The 24,092-nt window shown below is 40.5% G+C and overlaps 1 protein-coding gene across 3 annotated transcripts in view; it reads left to right on the forward strand.

The window, feature by feature from the left end:
- Positions 1-24,092, forward strand: part of THSD7B (thrombospondin type 1 domain containing 7B) — a 511,640-nt gene that overhangs the window by 78,573 nt on the left and 408,975 nt on the right. For all 3 annotated transcript variants that reach the window (XM_084643355.1, XM_084643354.1, XM_084643356.1), the window contains one exon: positions 10,649-10,811. In XM_084643355.1, coding sequence (XP_084499481.1) covers positions 10,676-10,811 — 136 coding nt within the window. In that variant the 5' untranslated portion in view covers positions 10,649-10,675. The remainder of the gene's footprint in view (positions 1-10,648; positions 10,812-24,092) is intronic.

Below are 24,092 nucleotides of genomic sequence, written 5' to 3' on the forward strand. Positions count from 1 at the left end.
CTATCAATTTCTTGAGTCCTACAGAGTGCTACTCAGGTTTTCCAATCCTTGCCTTTGAAGGTTGATACTTAAATGTAGTGAGGTAAACATCTGATGACACAGCATGCGTTGGAACAAATGTTTATTTCAGCTCTTCAGAAATGAGTGGTTGAAACAATAGAATTTATCATGTGGATGTGTTTGTGTCTGTTTATATTACCCAATTTGTGTCTGGCCTAAAACTAGGTAGTGGGAAAGGAAAGAGTAATAAGGGCAAAATTCATAGGTACCAACACTGTGGAGACCATATTATTCTTTAAAATGTAGGCATTGCAGCAAAATTGAGTATTTTTATAGCTTAAAAAAGAATTGAAGATGGCCTATGCCATTTATAACTCTGCAGTAGCACATTATGGATAAGATTTTTTTCCAGTTATCTCCCAATTTTGGGGATACAGTTTTACACCCACAAATGTTTTCACGTGCAATTAATTGCAAGTAAAAATGGTTGCATTTTCAGGGGTGCTAGAACTGTGGTGGTGCTGGGAGTGTGGCAGGAACCCCCTGGCTTGAAGTGACTTACAGGCTTGTTCAGTGGCTTTCAGCACCGCCACTATAATAATTGTTCCAGTGCTGCTGAAAATTTTCCTGGATCTCTGTATCTGATCTCCTGAATCAGGTAGCTGGGCATGTACATGTAGTCATTTGTTCTGGCTGTTGTCCACACCCATGTAGAACATAACATTTTAGATTGCCTTGTGTGTTTCTGTCCTTTTAACAGTATATTAGAGCCAAGTCTTTTGCAGGTGGGCTGCGGGACTTGTCATTGCAACTGACACCAACTATCTCTGAAATGGGTGGCTCAAACCACCCTCCTTTAGTTATCAAATGGTTGGGGGAGGACTTCTTCTGATTCAGCTATATCCTGCAAAGCTCTTAAAGACTAGGGGGAAAGTGGATGGTTCTCCCCTTTTTAAATAAGGTTGAAATCAACCGCTGTGCTTGCTACTCGTATTTAAGACTAGCAAACTCTGTGGTGAGCATGCTACAGTGGAGGGGGGGGGAATTTCCTATGACCAGTATTACCCATATTAACATCCAATAAAATGTCAGAAAGCAAGCACAAATTATTGCAGTAAAACAACGGAACTTTTATGAACTAAAAGTGATTTAATAGGGTTGCTGTTGTAGAGGCAAAATTTGGGCAGGAAGATTGAGCTGCCTTGTAACTGATGACTTTGAAACTTTTGGTGTGTTTCATGGTGTGGGATTATGACCCTTTATAAGGGGACCTGTGCTGTACTGAATTCTGAATTCCAGGTTCAGCTGGAAAGGCAAAACTCTTTCAAATATTTAGTTTTAAAATTTATTTGTAATTGTTAAATCTGCATTATATGTAGGGTTTTGTTAATGAAATGAGACCCAACATTGTTTCAGCAAAAGCTTTGCAAATCACAACCTATTAGTTAAATAGAGATGGAAGGGTAGTGTTAACTAGATATATTTCCCTTTGTCCTGTTAATCGAATTTTAACAGCATTCCAGAATCAGCACAATTATGGGCACTATTCTTATTATAAATCAATGGGTTAGAGATGGGGAAGACTTACTGGATCATCCAGTCCATAAGACTGCCAGTGCTAAAAGGTGTGTCAGATATTAAACTGATAACAGACCCAGTCTGGGCACTAGCCTGTTGAAATTTTTTTTTTTGTACATCAAAGCATCACTTCGTAAAGAAATCCTAATGTTTGTACTTGAATGCAAAATTTTGCTTGTCTTGGCATCTTCAGAATATTTTTATTACACGTTCTATGTCTATTAATTTTGCTATAATCTGAGGAAACTTCAGGGAAAATTTAATTATCACTGTACTAAACAAACAGTTCAGGAATTTAAGTACAGTGTGCAAAGTAAAGACAGTGCAAATAGTATTCTCTGACACTTTCTGTTATAAGACCCTGTTTTCAATTTCAGTCAGAAAAATGAGTCCCTATGTTTCTCAAACTGGACACTCTTTTGACAATTCTGGCCTTAATTACTGTTGCCTTGTGTGTAAAATGGGAAGGATAATACCACAGAGATGTTGTGAAGATAAATTCATGAATGCTTGTAAAGCACTAAGATACAACAATGATAACACCATAGAAAAGTCCGTAAGGAAATAAATCTGTATTCAGTGCAGGGTTTGGATGGCGTGCAGTAAATAATGCATGTGGCCATGCGTTAAATGGCGAGGATAAAAAAATATTAAATTGGTAACCATTCAGTGAGCACCAAACATTCTGTGTGCGGAATAAGGCAACGTTCCTGTGGATAAAATACTATAAGATTGTGTAATTAAAACAGGAAATGCCAGCATTTTGATAAAACTTCTGAATTCTTGACTTTGCAGCCTTAATATTCTTTTAAATTAGGGTTTTGTTGTTGTTGATGTAATGTAATATAATATATACACTTGCATACAGATGAATTAAGTTTTGCTCCAGTTGCGTTTCTTTAAATGACCTGTTGATCTGGACTGCTTAGGGAAGTTTAAAATCATATATACTGTCTATTATTGACAGTCAAGTATTTTTTCATAGTATGTATTGTAAGTACTTACAATGAACTGGATGTAACAGCAGTATCATTTCACAGAAGTGTTGTGTTCTATCGTTGTTTTAATTAAAACCATTCTGCTCATGGAAAGTTCGTTCTCTGGTGTTTAATGTATTCGTAATGCATCTGTTTGGGGTCTCTTGCTAGAGATATCTTTTATTAAAACCCACTCATCTAAGTTTAATTATAAACTTTCTACATGTAAATCTTTATTAAGTTGCCAGGATGCACTCTGAAACCAAAGTTCATGACAGAAAACAGGAAGATTTTTGGGTTTATATGTTTCTCCCAATTAGGTCAATATAATTTCAGAAGCATTTCAGTGACAGTGCAACAATGGCCTTTACTGTTGGTACTTTAAGCATTACTTTATGTAATCCTTCAGTCTCCTCCATAGTTGCAGAACAAGAAGCAGGCACTATTGAATTTACAGATATAATTTAGAAATAATAAAGGTAGCGAAAACTTCTATAGTGGTGCTTTTTTTGGCAGCTAAACATCTATTCTTAAAAAGGAGTCACTGATTGGGGGGGAGGGATAGCTCAGTGGTTTGAACATTGGCCTTCTAAAGCCAGGGTTGTGAGTTCAATCCTTGAGGGGGCCATTTAGGGATCTGGGGCAAAGATTGAGGATTGGTCCTGCTTTGAGCAGGGGGTTGGACAAGATGATCTCATGAGGTCCCTTCCAACCCTGATATTCTATGATTCTATGTTATAAAATGGAAAAAGAACCAAATACTGTAGTTTGTATTGGGCCTTGTCTACATTGGAGTTACCAGCTACTGGTATAGCTGTCTCACTGTAATTGCATGGATGCAAACCCTTGGGTAGACACAGTGCAGTGGTATGACTTACTCTGGGTAATACCCCAGAGTAGACTGACTTAGACTATATATCCCCTAATTGTTTGCAAAAGTTCTCTTCCAGATGCAGATATATTATTAGCACTGTGTGTTCTTTTAAGAATATTTCACCCTCACAATTATTGTAGCAAACTACATTAAGTATTCTGCAGTTTAATGTTCTGATTTATATAAATAACCAATTAAGAAGCAACATTTAGAAGTAATTGCCAACTAATGTTGTAGATCTATAAATCTGGCACTTTTACACAGTGCATTTTAATCCATAGATCTCAAAGTGCTTCACAAAGGAGGGTAAATATCCTTAACAGCATTGTAGAAATGGAAAAGGGGAGGCACAAAGGTCCAGACTGCCATTCTTACTCTTGCTGAGTAGTTCTATTGAAGTCAGTGGGATTACTAGTACTTTACTCCACAAGTGGCAGAATCTGGCCCTGAGTGACTTGTCTTAGGTCACATCGGAAGTCTGTGGCAAAGCTGAGAATAGAATCTAGGTCACTGCACTTCAACCACAAGACTATCTTCCTCTAAAATATGTCAGCAGTGGAAGAATTGATGATGTGTGTATAAATCATATGGGCTTAAAACCTTTTTTCCGGTTTAGCTTAGTATTTTCTCATGATATTAAAAATTGTGTGCGTGCATGTACACAAAACAATAGCTAATAGTGAAGGACCAGATCCTGGCTCCGTGGACATGTCTGTACAGAGCTTACTCAGGGCTGGTGTAAATTCACAGTCTAGCTCATTATTTTGTCTTTAGTTTTTCTGTAAATCTCAGTGTTTGTAAAATTTAGAATAACTTTATCTGAAGACTTTTGATCCGCTGATCACCACAGGTTATCTGTGGCACATGTAAAGGGTGGTTTGACAGGAACTATTTCAAGCTATGATCTGCTGATGAGGAATCAAATAGGATTAGTCTTTGGATAATACCTTTTGCAGAAGGCAGGGCAGAGTTTAATAGTACAGGGTGTTAACATTTCAGAAAGGTCAAGATAAGTGAGAATCTATAAATCTTAGGATAAATAAGTGATGAGTTTCTTCCCTGCATTTCAGGCAAACTGTTATTACTGTTTTTAATTTTGTTTTTTCTGTTAAGAGAATTGAATAATCATTAAAGTGTTTTGTGCTAGACAGTTGCCAAATGATTTTCAGGTCAGATATGAGACCTGCAAGTGCTTTTTCTATTGTTGTTAAAATTGTGCTGATTTATTTTAGTTACATAATGTTTTTTGAATGTAGTAGTTTTACCAGCTCTCTTCATAAGTATTCTCATTGTAAAAGAAAAATACTAGGGCAAATTCAACCATGGCTGAAGTGGGCACAACTCCTGCTGAATTCAAAGGGAATTTTACTTCCTTATGACAAAGGTGAATTAAGTTCTTTGACTTGGGTTTTCAGACTTCAGCCAGTTCATTTTCAGGTTCAGTAACAAATACTGTGCAAATTCATCCAGAACAGGGCTAGATTTATGACTTCAGAAGCCACTGCAAGGAGTGTGAAGGGATACTGCACAAGTGGTAGTGATCTCAGCTATTTTCTCTTTGGGGTACATGCAGAAACATTAATAACTACACTATTGTAACAGGGTGCATTCATTGTGTATTTCCTCCAGTGCTGGTCACTGATGGCTGGCTGGTGTTGAGAACAGGAAGAGGCATAGCCTTGGGTACTCAGCAGTGCCAGATACCCTGCTGCTTTAAGAGTGTCTAGCACTGCTGGGACTCTGGTTCTTGTGCTCTAGGTGTGCAAGCACTAGCATTCTGGTTATCTGAGTGGGAGCGGGCAGCAAGTTTCATTACAGCCTCTCCATCTTGCTGTTCATCTGTGCAGGGAAAGCCAATCTGGTTGACAACGTTCACTGATTTCTCACTAGAAAATCCAGGAGTCTGATAACCAAATGAGAATTTTTAATATACAGAGAGAACAGAGTCTCTTGATGTGCTCTATAGCTGCTCACCTGTAAAGGGACTGGTAGTTTTGTTGTACTTGGTGGCTTCTGCAGCTTGCATTCTGTTGGGTAAATTTTCATTTTTTATCTGAGGTAGGTGGGTAGGAAAGAATTAAAAAACAAAAATAAACTTCCTACTAGTTAGCCATCTTTACTGTACTGTTTTTTAAATACATGCTCACTAATCAGATGACATTAGTGTTTATGATAATACATGTTACAATGTAGTTTCCATTTGTGGAAGGTATTTAAAAGAAAATGAAATTTTGAACCTTTACTTTCACATGTGCATGAGAACTATTTTATTCACATTCTGGTTGATCTTTAACATCAGGTCAAAATATAACGTAAACACTGTGGGCCTGATCCTTCAAACATACTAGTGTAGGACTGGGAGAAGACCTGATTTTAATGTTCTGAGAAATGTACCAATGTGGGTATTTGCAGGATTGGGCTCTATGTCGCTGTTGTCGTGGTGTGAAAATATAGTATGGGTAGGATACTCAGATAGATATAAGGATTTCATAAAAGACATTGAATAAGCTGGAAAAATCAAGGGAATGTTTAATGTGATGCCCCTATCCTGCAAGCATTATGCACATGTGTAATTTTAAACATGTGAATAGTCCAACTGAAGTCAGTGGGACTTCTTGTGCTTAAAATGTAAGCACATGCATAAGTGTTTGTAGGATCAATGCACATGTAGTGTTGGGGCATGAAATTATTTTAGGTAATGAGGTATCTTGGATAACTGTGGACTGTATAAATCATTGTTACCTCTCCTAATGGGCCACTTTTTAAATTTTGGAGTAAGTGGAGAGAGAAACCTAGAAGTGACCAGAAAAGAAAATACAGTAATAGAATTTTGGGGGAGAGAAAAAAAAAATTTTTTAAAATTTCAGTTGTGATTTGAAGTTTAAATTCCTCATCTGGGGAAAAAATAATTATAAGGAAAATAAATCATGAACATGAAGTGCTGATCAGAGTTAATAGTTTGAATAATCTGTAAATTATTTTTTTTAAATGTGAACTAAAGATTTTTTCCCCTCTGTATTTGCCAATTCACAGTTAACTATGCCTTCACATTTGGAAGTTTGAGATATTCAGTAACTAAATTTGATGTGAAATCTTGGTGGCCTTCATAATGTAATTTATTCATGCTAGTGTGGATGGCATATGTTGCCTGTGTGGTAACTTTTTATCATATCTGCACAGAACTGCTAGTGTTTCAAATTGTGTTATACAAACTGAGATATAGGGACAAATTCTGATTTTACTTGCATCGGTGTAAATCAGTGAACTCAGTGGAGTTACATTGGTGTAGGCGAGATGGGAATCATTTTCAGGGTCTTTAATTTATTCCTGTGGGGTCTTTTTTTTTTTCAGACTTAATGTAATCTCTGTACTCAGACAACAGCAGGCTGTTATTTTTGTAGTCTTTCTCAAGGAACTAACAGATGCCAAGCCTCCTGACTAGGGCAGGAGTCTCCTACCCTTGGGGAGTTACTGCTACCCACTAACCCTTCCAATTCTGAGCTGGAGAAAGTATGTTCAAAAGGCTGCTGATGAGTGCTCCCTGAGTTTTCGTTTAAAAAAATAAAACACAACTGGCAGTGAGTGTTGTCTGAGGTTTCTTTGGATTTGCGCATTAGGGTCTTTATCTTTCCACTAGAAGATATTTCACTAAAGTCCCTATCCTGGCCTTATTCAGCTCCACAGTGTAGAGAGCTGGCTGGGTCCCAGGTGTATAGAGCCCTACTTGGACCTATAGAGGTCTCATGAGGATCAGTAGAAGAGTGCCCGCACAGGGCATGATCCTGCAAAGTGCTGAGCACTCTGGCCCTGATCCAGTAAAGCTCTTTAGCACTTACTTAAATTTAAGTTTGAGCAGTCCCGTTGCATTCAGAGAGATGTTTTACATTCTTGAACTTAAGCACATGCTTAAGTTCCTTGTAGGATTGGAACCTGTGATGAGATCCCCGGAGTGCAGCCTGGGACTGTGGGACTGCTGTGCCCCCTGAACTCTCTCCAGCCTGGGCCGTCTCTCACAATGCCTTGCTAATGACCAGCAGCAAACCCCTCCAGGTGCTGTTATCACTCAGCACAACCGCATGTAGATGCTCCACGCCCAGCTAGATTACATGCATGCTCCCAGAGCACTCATGAATCACACAGAGAGGCACCAGAGCCAAATCCCTCCCAGCACTGTACCTCCAGAATATGCCATCTTGGATGGCTCAAGAGGGACAATGCAGATATATTAATTGGTTCGCCACTTCATCAATTGAAAGTGAACATATACGAGCCTTTGAAAAACCAGAGGAGATTTGCCACACACTTCAAACAAACTCACTGGTAAAGACAAACAAAAAAACAAATTTATTGACTACAAAAGATAGATTTTAAGTGATAGGCAAAAAAGTCAGAGTTAGTTACCAAAAGAAATAAAATAAAAGCATGTAGTCTAAACTCTCAGCCCTATTAGACTGGGCAACAACTAGACTAAGCAGTTTTTATCACACTACTGGATATTGCAGTTCATAGTACACATGGGTCAGTCCCCTCAGTTGGAGTCTTCAGAATGTCCTTGTTGCTTGCAGTGTAGATGAGTGAAGGAGAAAGGCCCAGTATGGGCCCCCTGTGTTTGGTTTTATACCCTCAGTCCATGTGCTTGGAAAACACAAGTCCAGGCATGTCTGAGTGCATTGCTGAGTCTCCAGGCCAGGGTGAGTAATTCCCCTGGTGTGGCCTCATGCAGGTGAGTCATTGCATTGTAGCTCCCTGGCTGGACAATGGTGGTTGATGGGTTGTTTGACACCCCACCCAGGCGTTGGTTACTTTCCTTGCTGTTGCCTCTGGGGAGCTAATATCTGGCTGAATCCCCATACAATACAATATGTTTTAGTGACAACCATACAACATAATTCTCATAACTTCATATGTGTTAATGATACACATATATGGATAGAGAAATTTACTTTCAGCAGATCGTAACCTTTCCCCTGATACCTTACAAGTCATGCTTCACAATCATAAAGAAATGAGGAATATGGGGGTTACAGGGTGCTCCCCCCAAGGTACAGAATGTCACAGAACCAATGTTGCCAAACCCTGCCAATTCCCCACCCCCCCTTCCCACTCCCGGACATCTGTCATACATAGTATCAGTCATGGTGATTGTGATGCTGGGAATGACCTTAGGGGAAGCGGTGCCCCTCGATATTTGTTGTGAAGTGAGGATTAGTCCAGATGAGTGATAGTTGCATAGAGTTAATTACAGCATGGCCTAGTGTTAGAGCTGGCCAAAAATTTTCCTGTGAAGCAGAGCTTCACCAGACAATGCTGGTTTGCCAAACCCGAAATGTTTCACAAGAACAGTGTGGGTTTAATGAACTTTAGTCCAATCACAGGCAAGTTTATGCTGGAAAGCTGCCTAGTGAGCTCAGGGTCTCTTGCAGCTTCCAGGGTCTGTGGCTTTGGGGCAGCTCCATGGTGCAGAGCTCCAGGACAAGGGATCCAACATTCACAGCTCTGAGACTCTGCCTTGGAGCTGGGAGCCTGAAAGCCCTGGGAACCCCAGGTCCAACCAATGCTTGGCTTCTGACTCAGCAGCTGGGAGCCTGGAAATCCTGAGAGCCCCACCTCTCACTTTTGGTTTCTTATTTTTTTTTCCCTTTGAATTTCTTTTTGGCTGAAACTTGCAGTTTTCGTTCTGAAATGTAACAAAAACTTTTTTGGAGCTTCCACTGGCATGGAATTGAGGGGGATGTGTGTGTGTTTGTGTGTCACTCTCTCTTGAAGTCATCCCATTTGCAATGCACTTGATCCACATCCTTCCAAAGAGCAGGGTGAAGAGCCCCTATGCCTCACTTCTGTACCAAGCCTGGCTGGCTTCTTGATTAGCCCAGTGCAGACTTGCTTACAAGGCCACTTATGGTCCTTTGACCCTGTAAACTTTAGGATTTAGCTGTAGACGAGGGACTAGGATTTGCTTTTTTTTCCTTCAATTCAGGGTGCAGTGTTTGTTCTTGAACTTGAAAGTCTAGGTCCTAAAGTTAACCCGAAAACATTGGGAAGAGTCCATGAATGCAAGTGTCTTACATTGCCTGCATTACTTTGCCTGTGTAAAAGCTCAATTTGATATCTTTACAGGTTTTGTAATGCAGCTAAATATAAAAATGAATTAAGCTAAACAGATATAACACTGTATCTTCCACAGCTGTTAGTAAATATCTGATTAACTATAATTACATGAGTTTATCATGATAGAAACTGTTTGAGTAATTTCAATAAACTCCAAATTAAAAGTTTTAGTGCATATCCACTATCCACTATTTTCAGATTTATCTTTGACTTCTTATCAAGAACCATACTTGTATTATGTATTGTAATAATGCTGCTTTTTATAAGGCTGGAAATGTAATGGAATTTCAGAACTAAACTTCTAATATCTGATAACTTTAATGAAAGGCACCAAATGATGCCAATAACATAAATGATGACAATAACATGCTGCAGAAGAACCTTATCAGTCTGCTCGCCCTGTCCCAGAAGGGAAACTTTGACATATGAAATGTGGAACTAATGACCGGTTACAAATGTAGGAATTCAGGAAATATTAATGCAAAAGCCAATCTTATAGGACAAATACCCATAGTATAAACTTGAACATTCAATTTCACATCAAAATTCAGTTCTTAGTTCTAATGCCATTTTTAAAGTATATCATCTACATACAGTATGCAGAGATGAACTGGCAACCCAGATCTTGTGTCTCAATGCCCTTGACTTTTTGGAAATTGGGATTCATATCCAGAGCTGAACTTTGCAGCTTGAATCTGTCACCATTCATGGTTTGTTTAACTATAAAATACCAGATATCATGGTGATGGGCATGTTAAAGATAAATAGATTGAAGAGAGAAAAAAGTGTTGCATAAATCTCTCGCATGGCATATTGTGGTGAAAGCTTTAAAATTCAAGGCAGAGACACTAGCAGATTGCTTTTTAGGAACTCACTGAGGGCTTTGGTAATGGCCACCATTTTGACTGACACCTAGAATTGAACCAGGGGCCTCCAGAGCTAAAAGTACACATCTCTACAAGTACCATCTCTAAAGTACCCATGTAACTGACTCTGCACCACAGAAGAGGATGTGTAATGTACACTGAGTAGCACTGAATCTGAGACTGATTGCTTTGCTTTATTACTATGTATTTTTAGCAAACTAATTTGCTTTTTCTTTCAAATGTAGGACTAGAGAAGACGACGAGACTGAATTATGTTTCTGAGGGATCTCTGGGTTTCTGCTCATTGGGCATGGGGCATGAGGAATATCTTGCTTTTACTTGTGCTCTCAATGTTACAAACAACTGATTTGGAAGCCAGGAAAGATCATCAATTTGTCTGGAAAACAGGTAGGAATAAACATATTGTTATTTATTTACTTTCTAATTCCTGTGATTTAAGAAGTCTGCTACCTATTCCTACTCTGATTTAGCACTATAAGAAATTCCCAAAGAAAAATGTCCTAATAGTGTTTTCATGTAGTTTCATTTATTTGTGTGTATATATGTGTGTCTGTGTGTATACATATATTTTCCCCTCTCCTTTAGTTTAATCCATCTTCTTGTTCACTGAAATGCTGTACCCTGCAGTGACACTTGGTATAGTCTGGGTTTTCACAATGCTATCACTTGAACAGAGGCAGCTAATAGGAGAGTTTTGGAGGGCATAGCCTGGGCTCTGTCCTGGGAGGCAGTGGTGCGTAGTGAGTGGTGCTTTTGCTTCATCTGTGGGTTCTCTCTGGACAGGCTGCATAGCTAAAGAGAGAGACTTGGAATAAAGAGCATCTTGCTGGGTGAATTTGAGAACCACAAACAGAGGCAGCTAATAGAGTTTCAGAGATTGTTGAGAGCAGGAGTGTGAAAAGCTTTGCTTCCAGGTTCAGCTCCTACATGCAGTTTCAAAATGGCCAGCGATGGAACTGTGGATGTCCTGCAATGGATGTGCCTTGTTTCCTTTCCTGCCTGAAGCCAGAAGGGACTTACTACGCATGAAGTGAAAGCTCGTGCTGGAGAAGCTTCTTGGATTGGACAGGCAAATAGAGACATTATTGAGAACCAGAGAAGTTGAGGAGTTCCTAGACAGCCCAGTGCAGAAAACATGAAGTACACCAGGTTCAAGGAGGAAAGAAGCTGGCCACCAAGGAGTTGGGGAGACAGGAAGTCAGAAAGGAGGTCTGGCCATTCAAAACTATCAGAGGCAAGAGGTCAGATCTGCATTTTTCACAGCTGGAGACAGAGGAGGATGGGTGGACTGTGGTTTCTAGAGATAAGAGAACCAGGAGGAATTCCATACAGCTAAAAGCTTCAAGTCCGTGGTCTCCAACCTTTTTATGCACAAGATCACTTTTTGAATTTAAGATCAACCCAGGATCTACCCCGCCCCTTCCCCGAGGCCTCGCCACACTCCCTCCATTCCCCCCTCCCTCCATTGTTCGCTCTCCCCCACCCTTACTCACTTTCACTGGGCTGGGCAGGGGGCAGGGGTTTGGGGTTTGGGAGGGGGTACAGGGTCTGGGCTGGGGCCAAGGGATTCGGAGTGTGGGAGGGGGCTCTGGGCTGAGCCTGGGGCAGGAGGTTGGTGTGTAGGAGTGAGGGGTACAAGCTCTGGGAGGCACTTTGGGTGCAGGGGTCAGATGGTCACACTGCACCTAATCTCATAGAATCCACTGAACATTTCATGAATGTTACTTTTTATTAGTGTCATTTGTGGTTTATAGATCCAAAATCCTTCAGGAATTGCACAAATTAGCATAACATTCTCAACTGTGGGGTGTGCATTGGCTGAGCCTCAGGCATGGGGTTGGGGTGCAGGAGTGAGGGGTGCAAGCTCTGGGAGGGAGTTTGGGTGCAGGAGGGGGCTCCGAGCTGGTGCAGGAGGGGGTGACGGGTGTGGGTTCTGGGAGGGAGTTTTGGTGCAGGAGGGGACGCCAGGCTGGGACAGGGGGTTGGGATGTGTGTGTGGGGGTGCAAGGTGGAGGATCTGGCTGGGAGGCTCTTACTGCAGGCAGCTCCCGGCCAACGGTGCAGTGGGGCTCAGGCAGGCTGCCTGCCTGCCGTGGCCCCACGCCACTCCTGGAAGCAGCTGGGCTGCTGGCACGTCTCTGCAGCCCCTGGGAGAAAGGGAGGCAGTGGGTCTCTGTGCGCTGCCCGCTTCTGCAAGCATCGCCCCCACAGCTCCCATTGGCCGTCCCTCCCTCCCATTGGAGGGGCAGTGCTGGGGGCGGGGGCAGCGTGCAAAGCCACTGCCCTCACCCAGGGGCCGCAGAGATGTGCCAGCTGCTAGCTGCTTCCGGGAGCGGCCACAGCAGGGGCCATAGCAGGTAGGAAGCCTGCCTGATCCCTGCTGTGCCGCCAGACTTTTAATGGCCCAGAGATCAAGATTGACTGGCAGAGGCTCCAGGATTGCCACTGCTTCAGGTTGATACCAGGTCCTCAGTGTTTAAACTGTGGAAGATACCTCTTAAGAACCAGGGGGTCTAAGGGAAAGGAAAGATGTATGAGACATGCCTGTGGATGGTAGCTAAGCCCAACCTCAAAGAATCAGTTTTGCCCATAAAGAGTTTCCTCAAACTGTCCAAGAAAGTCTGTCCATCCTTGCTGGAGGTTCAACACTCAGAAGAATCAAAACAACATTCTGCAAAGGATAAGCAGACAACAGGATGGTGTGCTGTCTTCTCAGAACCAAGACACAAGACATCGCTCACACGATATTGGAGGAATTTCTGAAGTTAATGGGCAAGGATCCATTTATGGGCATTAATGACACTGCATCACAGGATATATCACGGATAAAAGATGACTTCAGAGAACTCAGAAGCATGCTGAAGGACAATGTCCAAGCAATCTTCTCTGCTATCTTCCTGTCTCGAGAGCAAAGGGAGACAGAAGGCAGAAGATTATTAAAATGAACCACTGGTTAGGTAAGCGGTATAGGATTTGGTTTTGTGGAACATTATTCCAGTCTATTCTATGGGAAGAGGGAACTCAGTAGAAACGGAACCAATCACCTCAAGAACAAGCTGGCTTGAGTAGTAAGGAGGGTATTAAACTAAAATAACACAATGGGAGGGTAAAAAGAGGAAAGATATGAGAACTCATTTAGTGCAGAATCAAGAAGTTGAGAACAAAATTAACCAGGGAACCAAAGGATGTGAAGAGAAGAGATTCTTTAATTTCCTGTACACCAATGCTAGGAGCCTCAGTAGCAAACAAGAGGATTTGGCATTGTTCATTTGTGAGTATAAATTCAATCTAGTTGATATTACTGAAACATGGTGGGATGATTCACACATTTGGAACGTTAAAATAAATGTTTTAACCTGTCTAGGAAGGACTCAATGGACAAAAAGGGAGGAAGAGTGGCACTCTGAAAAATGGCATTACCTGTTTCTGAGTCACTGATGATTTGGGAAAATATTTACCTTGAATGTTATGGATGAACCTTCTAACAGATAAAACACAAAATGGGGTATTAGTTGTGTCTGCTACAGACCACCAAATCACAGTAGGAAACAGGATGACTGGTTTTTTATACCCCTAACTATAATGCATAGATGGGGGGGCGGGCAGGGGAAGCTGTGTGATAATGGGGGACTTCAATTTCAATTACATATACAGGAGGTCTTGTATTGCCAGTAGTAAAACATCCTTAGAATTTCTAAATATTGTAGATGATCATTTCCAAACTAAAAAGCTGATTGCAACCGACACAGGGGGATTCCACCTAGTATAGACAAGTAATGTGTAATCAGGTATTATTTAGAGTTTCCAATTTAACATTCCGTGGTTTGGCAGGGTTTATTTGCCTCTAGATCGGCCACAGCATCACAGTTAATTTGGGATTGAGGACCCCCAGGTATGCAAGACAGACACCTACACTTAGGCAAGACCTATTGAATCTGCAATAGTTTTATTAGCACAGTCAGCAATATCACAAACACTATGACGTAGCAAAGCAGACAGAGATAATACAAGCATCCAGAATTTGCCTACTCATACCATCCTTTCCAGGGAACCTTGTAGTAGTAAGATGACCCAGGAGTGGTCCTTCACTTGGTAGGCTCCAGGTCCATGGGCCAAGTGCCACCCTATATTAGAGGTTATGCTAATACTAACTAAGGCTAATGCATATTCAGTATGTGCATCAGCTCTTTTTCCTTATCTGTTTTTCCTTACCCTGCTAACGTTGGGGTGCCCTTTACCCATTAGTGAATAGGCCTTTTACTTCAAGTTTATTAGTATTAATCAGTTAGTTGTCATGGTATTCTCATGGTTCGACAAATGCTGCTGTGGTTAACTTAAAATATCTAAAGCTGATATACAGTGTCATTTTGTGGTTACCTGTCAGCAGTTTAGCAACACTTGTCTATTACAGCACTCTATCTTGCGATATAGGGTCATTTACTGGTTAGTTACTTATGTCAAGTCTTTAAGCCTTGGGCCTTAGGTAGTTTGGCTAAGCTATTGTTTTACAGTTTTGGGACCTGTAGACTTTTGCATTACTGAATTAATCCATACCTGTACCTTATTTAGCATATGCCTGTATATCAATAGCAAGAGGGACTGATTAGAGAAATAAAAATTAATGGTAGCTTAGGTGCAAGTGATCATGACTAATCACATTTATATTGTGTAAACGGAATAAAGTCCAGACCAGTTTATATATATATAAAAGCCCTGTCAAAGCACTGTGTGTGTGTGTGTGTGTGTGTGTGTGTGTGTGTGTGTGTGTGTGTATATACACATACACGCTTAGTGCTTTGACAGGGCTTATTTCACAAAGCTGAAAACAATTGAGTCAAATCAGCTGGGAGAAGAATTTAATCAGAAGAATGTGAATAATTGGGAACTGTTTAAGGACTTAATAGATGCCCAAAAAGGCACAATCTAGCAATTGAGGAAGGAGGCTGTATTGGTTTTAAAATATGACCTGGTTTAGAAGGGAAATGAAGGCAGCTACAAAAAATAAAACTGTAAATAACAAACGGAGAAAGTGAGAAGTTTATAGCAGTGACTATAAATACGAAGCTAGGTATTGTAGAAAATTGATAAGGAAAGCAGAGAGACTCAAGGAGAAATCTATGACCAGCATAATTAAAGACAATAAAAAGGAGCTTTTAAGTATTTTAGGAACAAAAAAGAATTGTGACAAAAAAGATAATATTGGTCCATTACTAGGTTGAAATGGTGTAGAATTATCAATACTAATGCAGAAAAGGCAGAAGTGTTCAACAAATATCTCTGTATTTGGGGGACAAATAGGTGTAGTCTCCTCATAGGGTAAAATTACTCTTTCCATTCCAGTAGTATCTCAGGAAGATGTGAATCACACCTATTGATTTTCACTAAATTGTGTGATGCTGGAGAATTTCCAGAAGAGTGGAAAAAAGCTAATGTGCCAATATTTAAAAAGTGTAAATGGGATGACCTGGGTAACTGTAGGCCTGTCAGCCTGACATCAAGCCTGGACAAGATAATGGAGAGGTTGATACAGGACTCGATTTAACAAAGAATTAAAGGAGGGTAATATAATTAATTATGTCACAGTTCTGAGCAATTTCATCGATATTCCACCTTTGTGGTCCAGCAAGGGCGCCACTCTTAGGCTTTCAGCTTCCCAGCAGTCACCTTTATTGGGCGGAGACATGTCTCTCTTCCCTCCTGACCAGTGTATTTCCAGGCTGCACAGTTTCTGCCTGGACTGAATTCCCCAGCAAGTCAGATTGTCTAAGCAGGCCTGCTTTGCCTTCTTCTCAGAGCCTGTGAACAGTGTAATTGCCCACAGTTAAATTACCACTTAGGTCTTTCTAAATAAGCATGTGCATTCTTAAGGTAAAAGCATGATAGAAAACACATTAAAAGTAATAAAAGAATGTACATGCATGCTAAAAGGTTGCCAGAGATCACCCCAGTGCCAATAAGGTCTCTGGCAGGTGAACAGTTCTTCAAACCCCACACAGGTTTTTCTGTGGTTACAAGTTCATAACACCTTTTGCTCAGAACATGTAAGCCCATGAACTGGAGCCCTGCCTTGGACAGAAAGTCCTATCCATTTTATGGCTCAGAAATCAGGCCCTGAGTCAGTTTAAACTCAGGTTATTTATCCAAAAGCCCTTTCTTTGTCTGTTGGTCTCTAGAGAATCCAATTTGAACCAGTATATGCAAGTATCTCCAGGTGGTGGTACATCTTTGGAGGTGTTACCACATGAGTGAATCTCCCTAATCCCACCACCCTGTTTTTTGTTCCTGGAGGGCTGTGATCCCCCTCCATAGGGTGACCAGAGAGCAAGTGTGAAAAATCCATATGGGGGTGGGGAGTAATAGGCGCCTATATAAGACAAAGTCCCAAATATCGGGACTGTCCCTATAAAATGGGGACATCTGGTCATCCTCCCCTGCCCCCATGGAATTACAAACAATCCCTGGCCCACAATTATATGTCGACTTAATTCAATAAAGTTTAGCTTAATTCAATAAGATTTGTTCAGGAAATTGCCACATTTGTCACACTTGATTGGCACTAATTATATTACTTTCCTTTATTTTTTTTGTTAATCAATGCGGGTTTATGGAAAATAGATCCTGTCAAACTAATTTGATATGAGATTACACATTTGGTTGATAAAAGTAATAGTGTTGCTATTGCATACTTAGACTTCTGTTAGGCATTTGATTTGGTACTGCATGACATTTTGATTAAAAAAACTATAACAAAATGAAATTAACATGGCACACATTAAATGAATTAAAAGTTGGCTAACTGATAGGTCTCAGTGTAATTGTAAACTGGAAATCACGGTGTGCATTTCTAGAGGAGTCCCACAGGAATCTGTTCTTGGCTGTATGCTTTTTAACATTTTTATCAATGACATGGAAAAAACCTGAAATAATCACAGATAAAGTTTTGCAGATGACACAAATTGGGGGAGTGGTAAATTATGAAGAGTGGACAGGTCACTGATTCAGAGTGAATTGAAACGTTTGGTATGTTGGGTGCAAGCAAGCAATATGTGTTTTAAAACGGCTAAATGTACATGTATACATCTAGGAAAAAAAAATCCTTATCTGATTGAGGAAGTCTGTCCTGGGAAGTAGTCTCTGCCCTATAGTGATAGATCAGGGGTCGGCAACCTTTCAGAAGTGGTGTGCCGAGTCTTCATTTATTCACTCTAATTTAAGGTTTCGTGTGCCAGTAATACATTTTAACATTTTTAGAAGGTCTCTTTCTATAAATCTATAATATATAACTAAATTATTGTTGTATGTAAAGTAAATAAGGTTTTTAAAATGTTTAAGAAGCTTCATTTAAAATGCAGAGCCCCCCGGACTGGTGGCCAGGACCCAGGCAGCGTGAGTGCCACTGAAAATCAGCTCGCGTGCCTCCAGTTGCCTACCCCTGTGATAGATTGAGCTACTTGAGTATATTTAGCTTAACAAAGAGAAAGTTAAGGGTTGACTTGATTAGTCTATAAGAACCTACAAGGGGAATAAATATTTAATAGTGGGTTTTTCAATCTAGCAGAGAAAGGTATAACATCATCCAATGGCTGAATCTTGATGCTAAACAAATTCAGACTGGAAATAAGATGTAAATTTTTAACAGTGAGAGTAGTTACCCATTGGAACAATTTAGCCAGGTTTGTGGTGGATTTTTCATCACTGAGAATTTTAAAATCAAGATTCTCTGGGGGAAGTTCTATGGCTTGCGTTATACAAGAGGTCTGACCTAGATGATCACGATGGTCTCTTCTGGCCCTGGAATCTGTGAAGGGTCATAATTTCATTGGATACAGATGATTGTCACCTTTGCTGCTTTCTGTGAAATATTTCATCCTTTTGTTATTCACGATTGCCTATCGAGGGTCTTGTTGACCTCTTTCAGCTAACTTGTGCCATAAGTGTCTACTCATTTGGCTATATAGAGCCAAAGTTCAAATGTCTTTCCATCTAGTTCACAATTCTACAGAATTTTAGTGAGTCAAAACAATGTTTTTTATAGAAAAGAAACTTCATGCTTCAGGGTTTAAACCAATCCCTAACAACTAAACATTAGGATGAGACATGCTTTGTGGAGGGGCAGGGTGGTGGTGGAGAATATCGCACATCTACCTATTGCAGGGTTTATTGCATCTTCTCTGGAAGCTTCTGGTGCTGGCCACTGCTAGAGAGAGGATATTGCACTCAGTGGACAACAGGTCTGATCCAGTATCCTATGTTTCTTCATAATGTGTTTCTCCGAGAGATTCACAAAATCTCAGAAGTGTTACATTTGAAAAACAAAACAAAAATCCTCTGGTTCCTGTGTAATGTTGTACAAATGGTTTTTGAATTAGCTTTGTGTGATGGGGTTTGCAAATCCCAGCCCGGGGCTGAGGCAGGGGAAAGGCTTGGAGCAGTACAGGGTCAGGTAAGCTCCGCACCTCAGGCACTGCTGAGCTTGATCCTGAGGAATGCAGCAATATAAAGAAAGGTCCAGCAGCCCAGGGAAAAGGAGAGAAGCCATTTCCCTGGAGGAGCACTGCCCTGTCACAATAGGAGAAGCTCTGACTGAGGCGGTCTGGCTGTGAGTCTTCCTCCTCTCCTTTGATACATCACCCAACAGGTAGGGAGAATCCTGAGTGCGGGCAGCAGAAGGTCCTCTTGTATCAGCTCTAAGACTCTGGGGTTTGAAGAAAGGGACTATAATTAAACAGCTGCCGTGCTTCAAAGTGAGGACCTCGTAGAATAACTGGGTGTAGAGGACAGCCTTGGACTGAGTAATTAAGAGCTAATTCAGATTAAACTAAATGGAAGGATAAACACAAACAGGTCTGCAAGTAGCGTACTTGATTTCAAAAGGGAAAACTTTAAAAAATTAAGGCGAATAGTTAGGGAAGAAGACTGGTTTGAAAAACTCAAGGGTCTGAATGTAGGGAGGCTTGGAATTACTTTGGCAAAATTGCAAGAAACAATCTAAACGCTGTATCCCCAAGCAAGACAGAAAAATTCATTCATGCAGACCAAACTGGATGAACAAGAACCTTAGACAGGTTATTGGAGAAAGCAGAAAGCCTACAAGGAATGAAAGAAGGGATGGATCAGCAAGGAAAGCTATCTCTTGGAGGTGAGAAAGTGTAGGGGAAAAAGTGAGAACCGCCAAAAACCACGCAGAGTTGGACCTTGCAAAGGAAATTGAAGAACTTTTACTTTGTTTTAGCCATATAAATAAAAACAAAAAAGGAAAGAAGAGGACCATTAAGCACTGAGGATAGGGTGGAGATTAAAGATAAGCTAGGCATGGCCCAACACCTAAAGAAATACTTTGCCTCAGTTTTTAATAAGGGTAACAAGGAGGTTAGGGTTAGTGCAGTGTTGCTAATGGGAATGAGGATATGGAAGTAGAAATTACCACATCTGAAATGGAAGTCAAATATAAACAATTTAAGGGGACCCAACTGGGGGGCCCCTGTAATCTCAATCCAAGAATATTAAAAAAGATGGCCTGTGAAATTGCAAGCCCAATAGGAATGGTTTTTTTCATTAATCCATAATTTTGGGGGTCCTACCTTGTGACTGGAAAATTACTAATATAGTACCTATTTTTAAAAAGGGGTGTGGGGGACAGCTGATCTGGGAAACTACAGGCCCGTTAGTTTGACCTCAATTGTATGCAAGGTCTTGGAACAAATTTTGAAAGAGAAAGTACTTAAGGACACAGAGGTAAACGTAACTGGGATAAGATACAACATGGTTTTACAAAAGGTAAATCGTGCCAGACCAGTGATTACCAATTTTCTAGACAAAGGAAATGCAGCAAAGCTAGCCTATCTGGATTTCAGTAAAGCATCTGATACAGTTCCACATGGGGATTAATACCAGAATTGAAAGGAACTGCATAAAGGGGATACTACAATGGGCCATACTGTAAGGTGAACTGACAGGCTTGAGGGAGGTTACTAGTGGAGTTCCTCAGGGATCGGTCTTGGGACCAATCTTATTTAACATATTTATTACTGACCTTAGCACAAAAAGTGAGAGTGTGCTTGTGACCGAGATCCCAGTGGGGGCGAATTGTGGTCACTCAATTAGGGTGAATTGCAAAGAATGGGGCAGACAATCCCCAAAAAGCTGGTGGATATTCCAATACTTGGGTACCTGGATGGAGATCTGAGGCTGGATCACTTTAAGGGACTTCTGAGTAACCAGTAAGTTAATAAAGAAGCTGTTTTATGATGGTTTGGTAAATCTAAGTCAAATATGATGATTTCTGAAAATCTTACTTCATCATATAAAAGAAAAGATTCTACCAATCCTAAAGGATCGGACACATTACCTCCCAGGTTATTGAATATTCCAGATTTTACCCAAATGATGCTACAACTAAATCTTATTAACTAAACTAAAATTTATTAATAAAATAAAAAAGAGAGAGAGAGTATGGTTAAAAGATCAATATATATACAGACATGAGTTCAATTCATTGAGGTTCAGATTTACAGCAGAGATGTTGAGCTTCGTAGTTGCAAAGAGTTCTTTCAGAAATAGTTCATAGGTTATAGTCCACTGTTCATATTTCAGGGCAATCCAGTTAGAACTGGGATCTCAGGCTTTGTGTCTTAGGCCTCCCCTGCATGATACCTATTGCAGATCTGGGATGACAGAATCAGGACCCAAGGATCTTTTATACAATTTAATGTCCTCTTTGACAAGTTGGAGTTCGTCGGGGAACAAAAGGTAATTTAGGATGACTTTGAAGGTAGTCCATCACTGGTACTTAGCTATACGAATTAACAGAAGGCAATTTACTTGTTCCTCCACCATTCACAATACATTTCAAAGAGAGATGAATACCGAGATATCCTGTGTTTGCAATTCATTTAAATGCTAGGATGTTCTTTTGATCTCTGAACTATCAGAATACAGCATAGACAGGGACTGCTGATTACATTGCTGACCCTACTTGTATATACGTAAATACACAAAAACACAAACATTATCTCTCCATATGTCTTTTGAGGGTTATTTATTTTGAAGGATATTTAACCCTTTCTGGCCATGTGTCACAGTGCTAATAACATTTGCAGGTGACACAAAGCTGGGAGGTGTTGACAGTACAGAGGAGGACCATAATATCATACAAGAAGGTTTGGATCACCTTGAAAACTGGAGTAATAGAAATTTGATTAAATTTAATAATGCAAAGTGCAAGGTCATACACTTAGGGACAAACAACAAGAATTTTTGCTATAAGCTGGGGACATATCAGTTGGAAGAGATGGAGGAGAAAGACCTAGTGTAATGGTCAATCACAGGAAGACTGAGCCATCAATGTGATGCAGCCATGAAAAAGGCTAATGCAATCATATGATACATCAGGTGAAGTATTTCCAGTAGAGATAGGGTATTACTACCATTACACAAGGCACTGGTGAAACCTCATCTGGGATATTGCGTACAGCCTGGTCTCCCATATTTAAGAAAGATTAATTCAAACTGAAACAGGTAAAGAGAAGGATGATCAGAGAAATGGAGAACCTGTCTCTTGAGAGGAGACTCACGGAGCTTGGCTTCTTTTCACTATCCAAACGAAGGCTGAGGGAAAACATGATTGCTCTGTATAAATACATTAGACGGATAAACACAAAAGGAGAGAGAGGAGTTATTAATATTAAGGGCTAATGTTGGCATAAGAACAAATGGATACAAACTGGCTTCAAGTTTAGGCTTGAAAATAGATGAAGGTTTCTAACCACCAGAAGAGTGATGTTCTGGAACAGCCTTCCAAGGAGAGCAGTGGGGGCAAAAAACCTAACTGGTTTCAAGACTGAGCTTGATAAGTTTATGGAGGGGATGGTATGATGGGACTGCCTACAATGGCATGTGGCCCATCTCTGACTGCTATTAGCAAATATCTCCAGTGGCCAGAGATAGGACACTAGATGGGGAAGGCTCTGAGTTACTACTGTGAATTCTCTCCCAGGTGACTGGCTGGCAGGTCGTGCTGACATACGCAGGATCTAACTGATTGACATATTTGGTCAGGAAGGAATCTTTCCCCAGGTCAGACTGGCAGACCCCTTTCTCAACTTTTGCAGTGTGGAGCCATGGGGCACTTGCTAGTTTGAACTAGAGTAAATGATGGGTTCTCTGTAACTAGAAGTCTTTAAATCATGATTTGGATATTTTAGTAACTCAGCCAGTGGTTATGGAGGAGTGACTGGGTGAGGTTCTGTAGCTTGCGATGTGCAGTAGGACAGAGTAGGTGATCAGTGGTCCTTTCTGGCATTCAAGTCTATAAGTCTGAGGCATTGGGTATGGTATGAAGTGGCCTGGGGAAGGTGAGCAGGATGTGGGATAGGCTGGGACCTAGTGGAGTAAAGGCCCCCAGGTCTCCCTACCCACCCCACATTCCACTACACCTAGCCCCGGCATATGCAGGACTAGGAGGTTACCAATAAGAAAGCTGACCCAGCTGAACCCCATTTTTGGTGGTCCTGAACATACTGAACCAAAAGAGAGAGACAAGTGGCAGGCCCTGAGAACTAAGCCTGCTGACTGAACAGACAACCCCACTATACTTTGGAAGGTAGTTTATATAAGAACAAAAGAAGTCCTTCAAGTTTTTATTTTATTTCTGTCCAGTTCTGAAATGCATTGTACTGTAAGTCTTTAGAGGTGTACATAAAATGTTCTGAAAATGTCAACTTCACTTGATTTCAGTTGACACAGAATTATTAAACCCTTGAGGGCCTTAGAAAATATGTTCTAGAACTAGCAAAAGGATGATTCAGTGGTTTTCATGAACATGCACTTCTGTCATGAAACTCCAATGAAAACAATAGAACTGTTCTTGTCAGGGTGCATGTGCCCCAGTGATTGATAAATATATCCTTTCCCGAGAGAAGTAAAAAAATTTTTTTAGCAGTCAAATATGTAAGATCCTAGGGCTGGTTTGATACAGTCAATCCTTAGCTGCAGTGTTGCAGTAACAATACTGTAAGATATATATTGTGATGCTCTTGTGGTGTTTATGGCTAAGAAAGAGGCATTTAAGTTATAAGCCTGTATTTTCAGGCTTTTAAAATTGTGTGGGGAAAATAAATCCTGCCCCATAGGCTGAACTGTCTTATAGTAGTAGTCCAACTGATGTTTAAATTAAAAAAAACAAAACAGAGTATGGAAAAATACCCTAGTGTTTTCACTGATTACATTTTCAGACACTTTTTTTTTAATGCTGAAAACCTTTCAAAAGATATGGTTTTAAAGCATTGGACATTAAAATTAAACGCAATAAGGTTGAAAAAGAAATAGGAAAAAGGGAATTAGAATAAACACACCTAAATTCTGCCCTCATGAGAGCGCACATGGCTGTCCTTTGTGTGTATCTCTAATTGGTATATTTAGCTTTACATGCATTTATGTATATGTACAATGAATCACATTTCTTTTTTCCCCTTATATTCTAATTTAAGGACTCCAAGGAAATATTTGGCAAGAGGAGGGAAGGAAGAGAACTTGCTTTCATGCAACGTAAAATGCAGAAAAATAAGGAAATTGTAAGACTTGGGGACTTGAATAATTTTACTGGAGTTAAATCATTGGTCCCAGACTGTTATCATGACCCCTTTCTGTAGTATGGCCTAGTTTAGGTAT

Source organism: Lepidochelys olivacea (genome assembly GCF_965140295.1).
Source record: "Lepidochelys olivacea isolate rLepOli2 genome assembly, chromosome: 11".
In the NCBI taxonomy this organism is placed as follows: Eukaryota; Metazoa; Chordata; order Testudines; family Cheloniidae; genus Lepidochelys; species Lepidochelys olivacea.